This window comes from Aristolochia californica, unplaced genomic scaffold (genome assembly GCF_029961685.1).
Source record: "Aristolochia californica isolate CCGP_79_NKW_82.1479 unplaced genomic scaffold, dmAriCali1.0.hap1 SCAF_7, whole genome shotgun sequence".
Classification (NCBI taxonomy): domain Eukaryota; kingdom Viridiplantae; phylum Streptophyta; class Magnoliopsida; order Piperales; family Aristolochiaceae; genus Aristolochia; species Aristolochia californica.
The window spans coordinates 41293273-41307716 of NW_027182268.1; the positions used below are offsets into that span (position 1 = coordinate 41293273).

General features: G+C 36.8%; 3 protein-coding genes across 4 annotated transcripts; 2 read left to right on the forward strand and 1 right to left on the reverse strand.

The window, feature by feature from the left end:
• The first annotated feature begins 232 nt into the window (after positions 1–232).
• On the forward strand, positions 233–1685 carry LOC137937699 (universal stress protein A-like protein). 2 transcript variants are annotated; one of them, XM_068782819.1, is made up of 4 exons: positions 233–569; positions 995–1086; positions 1248–1366; positions 1465–1685. In XM_068782819.1, exons 1-4 carry the CDS (start codon positions 374–376, stop codon positions 1541–1543), a joined length of 486 nt encoding a protein of 161 aa, XP_068638920.1. In that variant the 5' UTR covers positions 233–373; the 3' UTR covers positions 1544–1685. The 2 variants fall into 2 exon arrangements, with proteins under 2 accessions (XP_068638920.1, XP_068638921.1); XM_068782820.1 differs by having other exon boundaries at positions 1001–1086.
• A 5540-nt stretch (positions 1686–7225) lies between these two features.
• LOC137937037 (endonuclease 2) lies at positions 7226–9082 on the reverse strand. Its single transcript, XM_068782064.1, has 9 exons — positions 8937–9082; positions 8622–8796; positions 8432–8539; positions 8290–8345; positions 8119–8202; positions 7928–8020; positions 7768–7835; positions 7620–7693; positions 7226–7530 (listed from the first exon to the last, which is right to left on the reverse strand). The coding sequence occupies exons 1-9, from the start codon at positions 9042–9044 to the stop codon at positions 7436–7438; spliced, it is 861 nt and encodes a 286-aa protein (XP_068638165.1). The 5' UTR covers positions 9045–9082; the 3' UTR covers positions 7226–7435.
• Positions 9083–12305: 3223 nt separating this feature from the next.
• On the forward strand, positions 12306–14302 carry LOC137937545 (uncharacterized). Its single transcript, XM_068782613.1, has 3 exons — positions 12306–12711; positions 13054–13527; positions 13944–14302. The coding sequence occupies exons 1-3, from the start codon at positions 12362–12364 to the stop codon at positions 14230–14232; spliced, it is 1113 nt and encodes a 370-aa protein (XP_068638714.1). The 5' UTR covers positions 12306–12361; the 3' UTR covers positions 14233–14302.
• Positions 14303–14444: the final 142 nt, after the last annotated feature.

The window sequence follows — 14444 nt, forward strand, 5'->3', positions numbered from 1 at the left end:
AAATAAGATTAAAGTTAGAGATAAATGCTTAATAATTACATTAACAATATTTATTTATTTTTTTATAAAAATTTCTATTTTTTATTTTATAATATTTATTTAGAGGAATCAAGAATAACAAAAATGGTGTAAAATTTTAGGAAATAAATTTCTTCATGATAATTTTTTTTTTCTATACTTTGCGATTAACACAAACGTGTAAGTACAGACCACTGCGACACGCATCCACCAACGGACTTCGCCCACGGATTCATCTGCTTTTCTCTCTGGAAGCTTCAATTTGTATTTTATCTGCAGCTTCTTTGAGCATCCAGAGGAGAGAATGAAGAACGAGGAGAAGAGGTTATAGAGAGTAGGGGCGAAAGGTAAAGAAATGGAAAGTGGTGAAAAAGGAAGAGCGAAGAAGGTCATGGTGGCCGTTGACGAGAGCGATTGCAGCCACTACGCCCTGGAGTGGATGTTAAACAACCTCCGCGAGTGCTGTTCTCCATCTTCGCCTCTGATTCTCTTCAATGTCCAATCTATCGTTGATCTGGGATTGCTTGCTGCCGCATCGCATGGCGGTGCTCGTACGCCTCCGCCACTTTCTTCCTCCAATTAAGATCATATATTTCTCAGTTCTCTCGCCTTTCTTTCATTTAAATGTTTTTTTTTTTTTTGAGAGATTTTAATATTCTAATTCTACTATTGCGAGAGGACTGGTTAAAATAGTTTTCAGGCTGCTTGTTTGCGATACTTGGCTGCTGATTCTTCAAGCTCAATTGCGTTTGACCGGATCAAATACTAATAGTTAAAAATCAATAAATTCTGTTTGTTCTCCACTTCTGATCTTCCTTTGTCTTTCATTGTTACTTGTATTATGATCACCGTTAGTTCAATTTAAACCGATCGGCTTACTCTGTTTTTGTCAATTGCTAAATGCTTTTTTCTTTGTCAAAGAACATACGCCGTTTCTCTTTACTGAAACACCTCATCTGTTATTGGTTTGACGTAGCTCCAGAGCTGATTCAATCCGTCTCAGAACAGCAAAAGAAATTTTCGATGGCTTTGCTGGAAAAAGCTAAAGCGATGTGCGACAAGGAAGGGGTAAGTTCTAAGGCCTAAACTTTGCAAACGACATGACTGGCACATGCATTGATTCTTACTTTTTATTAGTAATTCAAAAAAATTTAATCCCATTTTTATCAGTCAGAACAAAGAACTCAGAGGTCTGTAGCCACGCTTATTCAATTATTGTTTCTCTGCAGGTAGCCGCAAACATGATTTCAGAAGTAGGAGATCCCAAGGATGCCATCTGCGGAGCAGTTGAAAGGTTAAACGTCAATTTACTCATTTTAGGGAGCCGTGGTCGGGGACTTCTCAAGAGGTCTCTCTATTTCCCTCTTAATTGCTATATTTGAACCCCATGAGCGAATTCTGCATCTCTCTCACTAATTGACGCATATATGGCTTGTCATGGTTCAGGACTTTCCTGGGGAGTGTCAGCAATTACTGTGTGCATAACGCTCCATGCTCTGTTCTCGTTGTGAAGAAAAAAACTTAGAGAGAAGGGACCGTTCCAGATTTCGACTGTGGTAATCTACATACCTAATATATGATTATGTGTGGTTAATCTACATTAAAGTGATATAAGATTGTGTTGTATCTTATTTGTTAGCTAAATTTAAAAAAAAAAATCATTTAGAAGGAGGTAAAATATAATCTGCTTTCATTCTGTTTCTATGCATTAGTAGCTAAACTGGAAGAAGCCTAATTTGTTCCAGAGTGTTAGCGAGCTTTGAAATTCGTAGGACTCTTGACAGTTTCAGAGACAAAACGTTTCTGAAACCACTAAAACAGGTTAGGACACAACTACACTTATTTGGGATAATTACAAAACCGATCAACAAGTTGGTTTCCGAGGTGTTTATATTGAATTTGTTTTGTAAACTGAATTGCACTTGGATTATAACACTTGCTGAAGCCTATAAATAGGCTTGGTTGAGAAGGAAGGGGTAACCAATTCTCTTATTTTTTAACGAGTATGAGCATTAAAAAACAGACCTATAAAGTTTAGATGATTTTCTTAATTTAAGTACATGTTTAAGTGACCAAAGATCCATCAATATATTTTAGCAGGCAAATCACTTTTGATTGGAACATATTTTAGGTATAATTCAAATTATTTATTTTCCATGATTTGTGAAGCACCAATTTAATTTCAATGAAAATATTTTATTCATTTGAGTCCTTAATCAGATTTGAGTGTTTTTCATAGATCATTGTATCTTCAGGTTTCTTTTTTCTTGTTTGGATACCATAGAGAAAATGGAAAGAGAAATATATTTTCTCTTATTTAGATAAAAGTAAAAAAAAATTAGTAATATTTTAATTTTTTTATGATTAAGATTGTTTTTCAATTTTTTATTTTTTCTCATAAATTTTATCATAGAAAATTTATTAACTAAGAGTGGAAGTGATTTCAATGAATGACAAACAACAAAAAATAATTTTTTTTCTGTTTTTTTATTTTTGGTGGATTCTGAACAGGCCCTTAGTTGCCTGCTTTTGATTACAGAATGTTACGGTTTAGTTTCTGTAAATGACTCAAAGAGTACAACATTGTAGACCATCCAAAACCACTCTCAGCATTGAGCCAAAATTTCCTGTTGGAGATTTTATATCTCGGAAGCTAAAGAATTCACTCGGGAAAAACTCATGGCGTTTGATTTGTACTTTTGATGATTTGCCTACGGATTGCACATTAATCTGTACACACTTGCTTCCTCAGCCCCGAGTAAGCTTTGTTTCCAAGGAAAGCTTGCAATCAAAATGAGCAGAACACAAGCAAATACTATCCGCAAGTACTTCACAAAATCTGCAATTTTCACCAAATCTCCAAAACCCTTCAATTTACTCCATATGTAACGGTTTAACCCTTCAATTTACTCCATATGTAACGGTTTAACCCTTCAAAACGCATAAATTCATTTAACAATAAACCAAAAAATTCACTCTAATAACAAAGAGACAAGAAAAGTTATAACTTTCGTTTCAAGTTGTAGAAAATAAGGTTGTCTATTGCTGAGATACAAGAAAATAGGCAAAAAAACAATGCAATCAGTCAATAATAATAAAAAGAAAAAGAAGGCATGAACTGAAAATGATTGACAAGAAGATTCTTTAACAAAAAGTATGATGCTGACGATATGGAGTAGGGTTGACGACCGATCTACAAACGTTCTACTCGTATCTTCTAATCCTCCTCGCTGATGAATGTTCATTTACTTTGTGTTGCAGGGACAAGAATACAGACGCCCAAACTCAGATGGCTTCAATGAAAGTCGTCAAAACGTCAAAACGAGCTTTTGCGGCCACATGAGACTCTCCTTTGCTCAGCATTCTCAACTAGAAACTCCCAAAGCATTGATGGAAGGGATGTTGATCCCTTTGAATCGGTGTATAATCAAGTCGACTGAGATCTATGATATCTGTTTTCTTTTCACTGAATTTGGTGTTTTTTTTCTTTTCCACAATCAATGTTTTATTGTGATAATATCAGTGCTATAAATCTGTGCTCCAATATAACCTTTCACACGTGCATGAAATGTGTAGTTTTGGATTACCACTTTATTCAAAAACAAATTCAAAGTGGTGCTCTTTGGGTTACTCATGCCTCCCTTGTTGATCAGTTAACAGATGATCTCACCAAACCGCTTGCTTCCATGCATACTTGTTCAATGAAAATAATAAAAAAAATATTCATTCTTCTTCTACAACTATATCTATAAGGAATGTCACCATTAAGGCAATGCTTTTACATTTGCGGGGAATAAAGTAGCAATTGGAATACTTGAATAAATAATAATGAAGAGTACATACTTGTTCAATAAAAATAATAAAAAAAATTATTCATTCTTCTTCTACTACTATATCTATAAGGAATGTTACCGTTAAGGCAATGATTTATACATTTGGAATAAGGTAACAACTTGAATATTGGAATAAATAATAATGAAGAATAAGCTAACAACACCTTGATCATGTTGAAAAGCATTGCCACAGTTGAACCATACAACTATGCCTCATGGAAAAAATGCAATGATATGATCCTCTCTTGGATTCTCAATTCACTCATATTGGATCTTGCAGACAACGTCATTTTTTCAACCACCGCCAAGAGGTACGGAAAGACCTTCGGGATCATTTTGCTAAAAGCAATGCCCCTTGTATTTTTCAGATTTAGATAGACATTGTTTGTTTTGCTAAAGATCAGTTGACTATTGCAACTTATTACACAAGGCTTAAAAGATTATGGGATGAACCTGGCTAAGTTCATTATTGTCAAAGTTGAGAATATTACATCTGAAGACAACACTATTATATTCTAATAACACAGTTGCCTTACACATAGCAGCCAATCCCCTTTTTTTTAATAAAAGAACTAGACATATAGAGATGTATTATTCATGACAAAATACAAGATGGTTCAAGTGTAACCAAATATGTTGTTTCCACAAATCAGCTTTCTCAACATGTTCACCAAACTATTGGAAAAAGAAGTTTTCGACTATGATACGCAAGTTGGGAGATCTTGATACTCATTCCTACAACTTAAAGGGGAGTATTGAGAAAATCACGATTGAAGAAATCAAAGATAAACTAGGTGAGAAAATCAAGGTTGAAACATTATTGTAAATAGATTGTATAAAATCGCGAGATTTGCTATAGTAGAAATCGCTCGAGATTGTAAATCCTATAAACGACATCTCCATTCAATAGAAACTAATTTGGGAAAAAATATACTTTCCTTAGTTTCACAAAATATATGTATGCAAAGGTTGAATATTCAGAGAAAAGTGTATATGTCACCAACCTGATTATACACCATCTCAAAGGGATCAACATCCCTTCCAGTGGAGAATGCTCGAACAAAGGAGAGTTTCCTGTGGTCGCAAAAGCGTCGTTTTGCCTACTTTCAGTGAAGCCACCTGAGTTTCGGTGTCTGTATTCTCGTCCCTACAACATGCTTTAAATAAACATTCATCAGAGAAAAGTTTATGTCACTCACCTGATTATACACCAATTCAAAGAGGCTAGTGCCCCATCTTTTGCCAATATTAATGGGAGTTTCCAATTGAGAATGCTCCAGTAAAGCAGTCTCCTCTGACAGCAAATTCGTTGTTTCGGCTACTTTTAGTGAAGCAGCCTACTCGACGAAGCATTTAAGTTCATTTGTTGTCCTAACTGTGAACATGGACGACATTCTTGATTGGAGAAAAGTTAGGAAAACAAATGGGGAACGAAAAGGAGATGGAAATGGGTGGAGAAGAAGGTTAACTATGAGTGAAGTTGGTTCATGTTACAACCATGTTGTATCTTCTCTGCTCCCTGATCATTTTTTTGTCCGAACTTGTTTCCCTTCTTGTTCAATAGAAAAAGCCTAACTAATATAATATACAACTATTGGCTTACTTTGTTAATTTGCTTTTTCTGTCTGATCAAATCTGGGGAGAAAGGAACGAAGATCCAGAATTCTGAACCTAACATCCAAGAGTCGAATTGCGGGATTCTCCTTGTTTGTCATTGTTGTGTTAAAGTGAAGTGAATATGAATTTTAAACAAATTACAGAGGGGGGTAACTGACGCACCAGCCCACGGGAACAGATACACAGTAGGATGAGCCCCACTATTTTCAGGTAGAGAGGCCAAAGGGAGTGGGCAGACAGACGGCCCCTCCGGCCTCCAAGTTTTCATGTTTCTCTCTCTTGTGTGGCGAAGCCTTTCTTAAAACTTAAAAATAAAACTATGACTACTATGTTGTTAAATATAGGAACTAAGAATAATATTGTCGTGATTATCATTAATTAGTAAAATTACACAGAGACTGCAGGTGATTAGAACTCTACAATTTGAGTTTGTTTCTAATTCAATCTACTTTTATCTCTATCATTATCTTTATCTTTATCATGCCCACAAGATGTAACTCCAGAGGAGAGTCCAATCTTGATCTTCAAAAAAAGGAAGTGTATTCTCGAAAGTGGTTTAGAGAGAGCAATGACACTGGTAGCGGTTAATTAGAGCAGTGGCTAGGGCGGACGGAATCGCATATTCCGGATAGGATGAAGTTAATAAAAAAATTGTACACGTGTGCAGGACAACACGTCGAAAACCGGTAGGCTGGGGGCGGTCAGCGTTGTGACCGTAGAGGTGAACGACGAGGACAAGGAGAAGAGCAACGATGGGGGCTACGGTTGATCGGTGATGGTGGTGAAAATTTGGCGACAGGCGATCCTATTCGGCGAAATGTCGAATAGAGCGGACGGTGGGGGTTCTGTGATGCGGTGATGAGGATGGTGGTTGTCGGGAGAGTGGACGGCGAGGGCGAGGTCGACCGATTTCGGCGGGAAATCGGCTACAACAGAGCTAAGGTAGAGTAAGGAAGTGAGGGGGGTTTTGTGCTACAGTGGAGCGGTGGTTGTCAGATGAGCGGGTGGCGGCGGCAGCAGGCGACAAGGTCAACGACGAGGAGAGTGATGGTGATGGCTCAAGGACGTTTGACAACAGAGGAGGGTGGTCGCCGACAGAGCAAACGGCGGCGGCAGACGGTGAAGATGGACAACAACAAGGACGTTGGGCGAAGCGGCGGTGGTAGAGGCAGCGGTAGTGGCAAGGGTAGCAGCGACTGAGAGGGTGGTTGGTGGTAGTTTTTTTTTTTTTTTCAAAAATATATCTGGCGAGATTGCACGAAGAAGAGGAAGAGAAAAGTACTAGGTATGAGAGGCGGCAGTGGGCTGCAGCTACGAAGGCTGCTTCTGATAAGGATTTCAAGCGACCTATTTATGGAGAGGAGAGTAAAATATAAGAATGAAAAATAATATTGTCGTGATTATTATTTATCAGGTGTACACTATTTATGGAATTACAATAGAGACATTAGGTGATTAGAACTTTACAATTTGAGTTTGTCTCTAATCCAATCACTAGTTACATTTATCTCAATCATTATCTTTATTTTTATCTCTATCATATGTCACCTATATGCCTATAAGATCCCAAGTATTTGGAATTATAATATTTAACTTACTACATTTAATAATAGAGAAAAGAAAGCCATATTCGAAAAGTACCCAAAATAAAAACTACCCCAAGAAATTGTTTCTTTCTTTAACAAAATAATTCAAACCCATCAGAGCTCACAAATTTTAAATTATTTTTTGCTTCGAGTAAAAACAGAGTTGCGAAGTGTGTTTCAATTTGGCTTTTGTACAGTCTTGATTCTTCTGCTGTTATCGACCAACCTTCCTGTACGAGAACTCATCTTCAAAGTAAATGACAAAGTCACTTCAGAAAATCAAATGAAAATTTTTCTTTTTTCCTGGCTACAAAATCTAGGTTCCCGAAACAACCCAGAATTTGGTTTAACTTGTAGTAAAGGTTCAGGAATCTTGTGATTTCAGTTGAAAATACGGTTGAGAGTAGCAGCCAAGCGGACTCCAGCTTCAGCCAAGCGCAAGTAGACAATTGCTAATCGTGATTGGAAATAGTCATCTGGGTGTAAATCCGAAAGTTAATTCCTCTTGTCGTAGTTAATCTGAATGAAAAGATTTTGTACATGGAGCAAGACGGAATCGGAATACCTCCCAGTACTGAGCCTTCAGTTACGTTCTTGTAAGCCCAACGACACGCTGCAGAAATACTTTCAGATGCATACCTGCAGAAAAGATTCAGATGCATAGTTGTTATCGAAGGAATCGAAACAAATACGGGAAGATCTATGAAACTTACACGTCTGGACATGTGGTTTTATTGTAAGTGCATCTCTCCCATGTCGTAATCCTATCTGCCCACTCATCCTGCACAGGGGATAATCAACAAAAGCTTCACAAATTGATAACAGGAGATTCTCTTTTGTTCCAAGTAGTAATTATCTTGTATAAGACTGTACCGTAATATTCTGTTTGATATCTTTGATCAGACCTTCAACACTGGCACTGTAAAAATCTTCTTCTGCTGTCTCAATTATATTCGTATCCCACACCTGTGCATTATCATGTCGATACTACGCTTTAATTCTATCTTAATTTTAGAGTCGAGGCTATCCATAACTGAGTTTCAGAAAGGCAAATAGACACTCACATGGTGCAAGACTTCTTTCCTGGTGTACCAATGGATGTCGATGGTATTCCCTCCCCTGTCTGAAGTAAAGCCAACATGAAGTGGCTACAAATTTCCAATCCCATGACGATTAGAAAGAGATTAATAGCCTAAGCATCACGGTGCAGAATAAATTACAGAGACAGTTGATACCTGGTGGATGTCTCCTATATAGTGTGAAAGGAACAGGAGCGCTTCTGTGAGGTTGTCTGATAATTCAACCCAGCAGAAAGTATTTGTTATAACTAGTAAGATTACAAATGCCCAGAAAAGAAGCGAGACGGCGGAACCTTACACTGGCTGTCTTTTGGTGAGCTTCCATATGCGAGAAGCTGATTAGTGTAATTCTTGATTGCTCCGGAGACGCACATGCCTTCCTCTCCATCCTCGTTCTTGCAGTCTCCTGCTGACAGGGGAAGGTGATATTATCCCGATCATGCCGAAACTTTACTTCGTGGACGAAGTGGATCGCAAAGCGAACTTACTCTCATATTGGTAGTTGCAGAGGTTGTCTGGTGTGTCAATGTAATGAAGGGGAGACGACCAGTGATACCTAAATTTCACCCTGTCTGCCCACGAACAGAGACTGGCTAGGTCATTCTCAGCGGACTCCGGGAGAAGAGAGTTGACAGCATCTGCAGCAGTTTTGCTCAACCGATCCTGAAACGACAATATGGAAATCAGATTATGGAGAGTATTGACTGTGAATGGAAACAAAACTAGTAGCCCATAATGAATCTGAACGATAGTTTTTCAGAAGAGGAGAAAGGGGAAAACTAAACGAGAAGGATTGAATAAACCTCCGCAATCCGGCAAACAATGAAATGCCCATCAGTTCCCCAGCCGTGAATAAAAGGAAACAAGAAGCATAATGAGATTATAGCTGATATATAGAGACCGAACGCCATCTTTGTTCTCCTTGAGAGATTAGAATGAAACCAAGAGTTTCTTCTTCCTGAATTCTGTCCAAACGCAATAAAAGGAGGCGAGCCATCCTAGTAGTACTAGTTGATTCAGGTGTGAAAGCGCCTTTAACAATTCCTGCCGTTACGCCGAGATGATCGTGACAAGCGAAAGCCGCGACGAACAGGGAAGGATTCTGTCACGACAGTATAGGAAAGACAGGACAAAACTTCTGTTCAAAATCATTAAATTAAATTGAGAAATTTCGGAGCACCCATTACGAAATTTATAATTGTGGGAGGCATGATCAATTTTCTGTCTACTCTCTACCGTTATATTATCAGTTTAGGCAATTGAAACAGGTAGGAATGGGAAAAGGATTCAAGGATCCAGAGATTCTGCGTCAGCAGCTAATCAACTTCCACCTTTTCTCTCGTCGTCTCAGTACCTCTCGTTTTTACCCTCTCTCGTCGTCACCGAACCCTATCGGCCTCTCAAGTCCTCTCTTTCTTCCCCCTCTCCTCGTCTCAGCTCTTCTATTTATTCCCCCTCTCGCCACCGAACCCTTTCTCATCCTTCTCGCAGTTTGAACCATCTTCCCTCTATCAAAGTCTTTTTTTTTTTTTTTTTTTAATTAATTAAACTAATAATTTTATTTTACTTTGTAATTATATTATTAATTTATACTACACTAAAATCTATCTTATTTTATTAATAAAATATCATATTTATTTATTTATTATACTCATTACTGTTAATACTATATTAAATTACTAATTTAAGAGTGATAATTAAGATATTGTTAAACTAAAAATTTGATAAGTATCTAAGTAAATATTTTTGTTTGAGAATTCTATATTTTATAATTAATTAAGTAATAATTTAATGTTAACTCGTAATTATTTATTATGTTAATGTATTTTAATACTATATTAATTTATTAATTATAAAAGTAACCGTATTTATTTAGGTATACTATTAGTTTAAATATATTATAAAAATAAATTATTTTTTATTTTTAGTATATTTTTTATTTTATTACAAAAAATTACTTTTTAATGCACGTTACACAACACACAAGAATGAAAAAATAATTTTACTTTCGCTCTAACCTCAACTCGAAACCGCCGTTTAGAAAACTCCATTGGGAGGATTAAAAGTAAGGGTGGCATCGAGCCGAGCCGAGCCGAACCCAAACCTACTTATGTTCTAGCTGAGCTTAATTTAAATATTTCGAGCCGAGCTTCGAACGGAACCTCGTCTCAAGCCTAAAATTGTTATCGAACTCGAGCACAACGAGTTCAAGCCGAGCTTGATTTAAATATTTCGAGTCGAGCCTCGTCTTGAGCCTAAAATTGTTATCGAACTCGAGCATCAACATACATTTAAAACTTTTCAAAAAATATATATCGAATAAAATGTATATAAAATTATGCATACATTTTACATAAAATTAGGCATGACCTATATATATATATATATATATATATATATAATACTTGTATAAAATTCGGCATGACCTCTACTTAAAGTTGGGCATAATCAATATACATAATACCTGCATAAACAATCCATGAACATTCCATAAAATTGTTTATACATTCCATAAACACTCCATGAAATTGTTTATACACTCTATAAAATAGTTTAAACACTCCATACATTGCATAACATTATAAATAAACTCCATACAATAATCAAACACAACAAAATTAAATGAAATATCACTATCAATTTACAATAACCCAAATAAAAACTATAAATCCTTTAAATAAAATCTTATTACTATTAGAGATTTACTAGAAAATTACAAGAAATATTTTAATTTTTTCTTAGGAAAGTTAAATGGACCTCTTGTTGCCTTTTATAAGGAAATAAATAAAAATTAATAATTAATCTAATATATTATTATACTTATCGATAAATTTTTAATCACATAAAATGTCAAACACAAAATTCCAATGAAAATTGCCTCATATTCAAACTATTATATCATCAACTGTCAAATACTTATTCAAAATTTTTCTATATGGTTTTCTAACCTATCTTGGAAAGAAAATCTTACTTAGAAAATTATATGATTTTTTAAAAAGAATTTATAATTAGAAAAATATTTTGAAAAAACATGAGGCATTAACGGTCCCTATATTTCTACTAAAAATGTCTTTTCAACATTTATTGAAAAAACCACTAATAGTCTCTATAAAAGTATTTCTACTCAAATATCTTTTCAATTTCTTTAAGAGCCATGAGGAAGGGACAAAGAGTTTTTTTTTTCTTTGTTTATGATCTTGCACGTAGGGGTGACTTTGAATAAATTATATATAAAATTATGCATACATTTTAAAAAAATACAATGATAGGGGAGGTTTAGGATTGAATTTCAATAATGGATTAAAATATACCAATATTAATCTTTTTTACTCCAATTGTTGTCTAGCTTGTTTTGTAATCTTTGAATCTGGCCATAATTTAATATGGCCTCCTTAGTGCCCCTAGATGAAAATTTATATTCTAGGAAAAACTAAAAATATTTTTCCTATGATACATATTCCCAAAACAAACCTTTAAATAAAATCTTATTACTATTAGCGACTTATTAGAAAATTACAAGAAATATTTTAAAATTTTCTTATTAAAATTAAATGGACCTTTTATTGCCTCTTTTAGGGAAATAAATAAAAATTAATAATCAACCTAATATATTATTATACTTATCGATAAATTTTTAATTAAATAAAATATCAAACGCAAAATTGCAATGAAAATTACTTCATGCTAAAAGTATTACAACATCAACTGTTAAATACTTATTAACTGTTAACTTGATAGGGGAGGACATGTCATCGGGGATGACGGTTGCCACGGAAATAGAGGCGATGGCGAGGAGAGGAAGAAATCGAACGAACGACCGGCGAGAAGCTGCGATGACGATAGAGGCGGCAACAACAACCGACGGGAGGGGCTTGCGGTGACGAGGGGAGGAAATTTTTTTTCCCCCTTCGCTCTCGATCCCGCTCCCAATCCGGACTCACCTCGAGCCGATGAACCAAACTTGGCTTCAGTCAAGCTTCGCTTGTTAAGATAAACGAGCCAATTTCGGAACTCGAACTCGGCTCAAGCTCTAATTGAGCCGGCTCGGTTCGAAGCCACCTCAGCCTCCAAAAGCAGCGACTAGATTATGGAACAAATGCACATCAAATGCAGTACTAAATTGTTGATAAATACATATTGCAGACGTGCAGTACCGAGTACACATACTTTCCTCTTGGTTTTCTAGGTCAGAGGCTTCACAGTGCGAGTCGATCCTCGGAGGAGCAAGATGTTGCGAGCAGGATCACATCCAGCGACTCTTCCATTGTTCTTCCCGTCCGCTGAAATAACCTTCCATGGTTCTGTCAGAAAACATACCCATCTCGCTTTTCCTTTTCACGATTTTCTGAGTCCCTTGCTATTATTCGCAAAGATCCCAAAATGCATCAGGATAGATGAAATTTACCCCACTAAGCTACCCCTGGAGAGAGAACAACCACTCAGAGGAGGAGGCGAAGATACCTTGAGTTTAATTCGTGGTAAAAGACTCCTAAGGGAGTTGAGTACTTGGGGAATCGGAGGACCCTGTAATTACTTTGTGGAGGTTTTTGACGAGATCCAACTCATTTCTGTAATCAGGTTGGCTATCCCCCATTTTATTCAAAATTTCCTTTATGAGTTGAATGACGGCAATGTGACTTTTCCTGTAAGCGTGCCTCTCTACTTCGTGTGACACGAGATCGGCGATTCCGTCTTTCTGGAAAAGAAGAAATGCCGAACTCTCGATTAGTGTTCGGACAGCGCTGCTCTGTAAATGTGGGTTTTGGATATTAAGCGAGTTACAAAAATTCCATCATCAACATTCTCACTGCCATCATTTATCAGGATGAATCTCTTATGCGTAGCATAACATCACATTTCTATCTCCGTCGGAGTTGCCCTTGAACCAAAAATCTAACTTCTTCTAGGACATATTTGCAGATACTGTACCACCTATTCAATCAAGTTCATAGTCATCGGCAAAGGCTCAAACTGTCTCTTTGACGATTTCGGATTTGATGGTTGTATCATACTGAACCGAATCACGACCTTGGAGAACATAGAAGATGGAGTGTATAGAGTTGGAAGTGGGTATCCTTTTAATAAGCTGGGAATCCAATGTTCTAACGCAGGGTTTGGTGGGCTCGAGTTTGCTGGTGGAGTTCCAGGAACCGTCGGTGGAGCTGCATTTATGAATGCTGGAGCTGATGGACAAGAAACTGCCGACACTATTGAAAGTGTAGAGATTGTTACCATTGATGGGATACAACTTGTTTTACAGAGGAAAGAGCTCACCTTTGGGTATCGGACCTCCAGCTTCCAGGAGATGGAAGACTTAGCAGCAATTGTTGCAGTCACATTTCGCTTGAATCGGTGTGCCTCGGCCAAAACGAGACTACAAATGCACCTTGAAAGGTATAAAACCAAGTATAAACCAGCAATGGCATTATTTTACTGCATCTTTGCTGAAAGCACGCGCAGACGTTCGCTGCTGGGCTTTCAGCGCCGATTGCAACTATCCCACTTCCCCTTGGAGTGTTGTCCAGCCAATTGCAGTAGCAATCATATACTGCAACTATGTGTGCGTCAAAATGCGCGGATATTCGCAAAACTCGCTTGAAATCTTAAAATTTTCGGGACAAAAAGTATGAGGAATCGGTGGACCTCTGAAACCTTTAAAAAGTTTTCACTTTCTTTAAGCAGAAAATTTGTAAAAAGTGCACCTCGATAGTTTCAAACGTTCTGCAAGGTGTCTTTTTTCACAAGCTATCTGCACTTATTCACTTTGTAACTGGGGAAGATTTTCTAAATAAAAATAGTTTGATTTGCAGGAGGAGGAAATCCCAACCAATCTACCAACGCAGCGCCGGGTCAGTATTTCGGAATCCTGAAGGTTTGGGAATTTCAGCAGGAGAACTAATAGAGATGACGGGATTGAAAGGTTTCATAGTCGGTGGAGCTAAGGTTTCAGAATTTCATGCAAATTTTTTCATCAATTTTAACAGGTCAACTTCCAAAAACATGATTGATTTGATCAACCTTGTGAACGAAAAAGTTGAGCAGAAGTTTGGAATTCGCTTGAAAAAGGAGATACGTATTGTGCCTTACCATCTTAACTGAAGAACTCCCGAAATGTACTTCAACGACTTGAAAATTCAAAATTTTGAGCTTATCACGATATTCCCCTGTAAAATTCATGATCGAAACTTGTACCTTCTTATTTAAAAATCTGTGTTATAGCACGGAAATTAAAAGCAGAGTGAATGTGAACAAGTTTAACTGGCATGCTGCAGCATCCCCACACAAATTACATTTGGACTTCCCATTTCTGT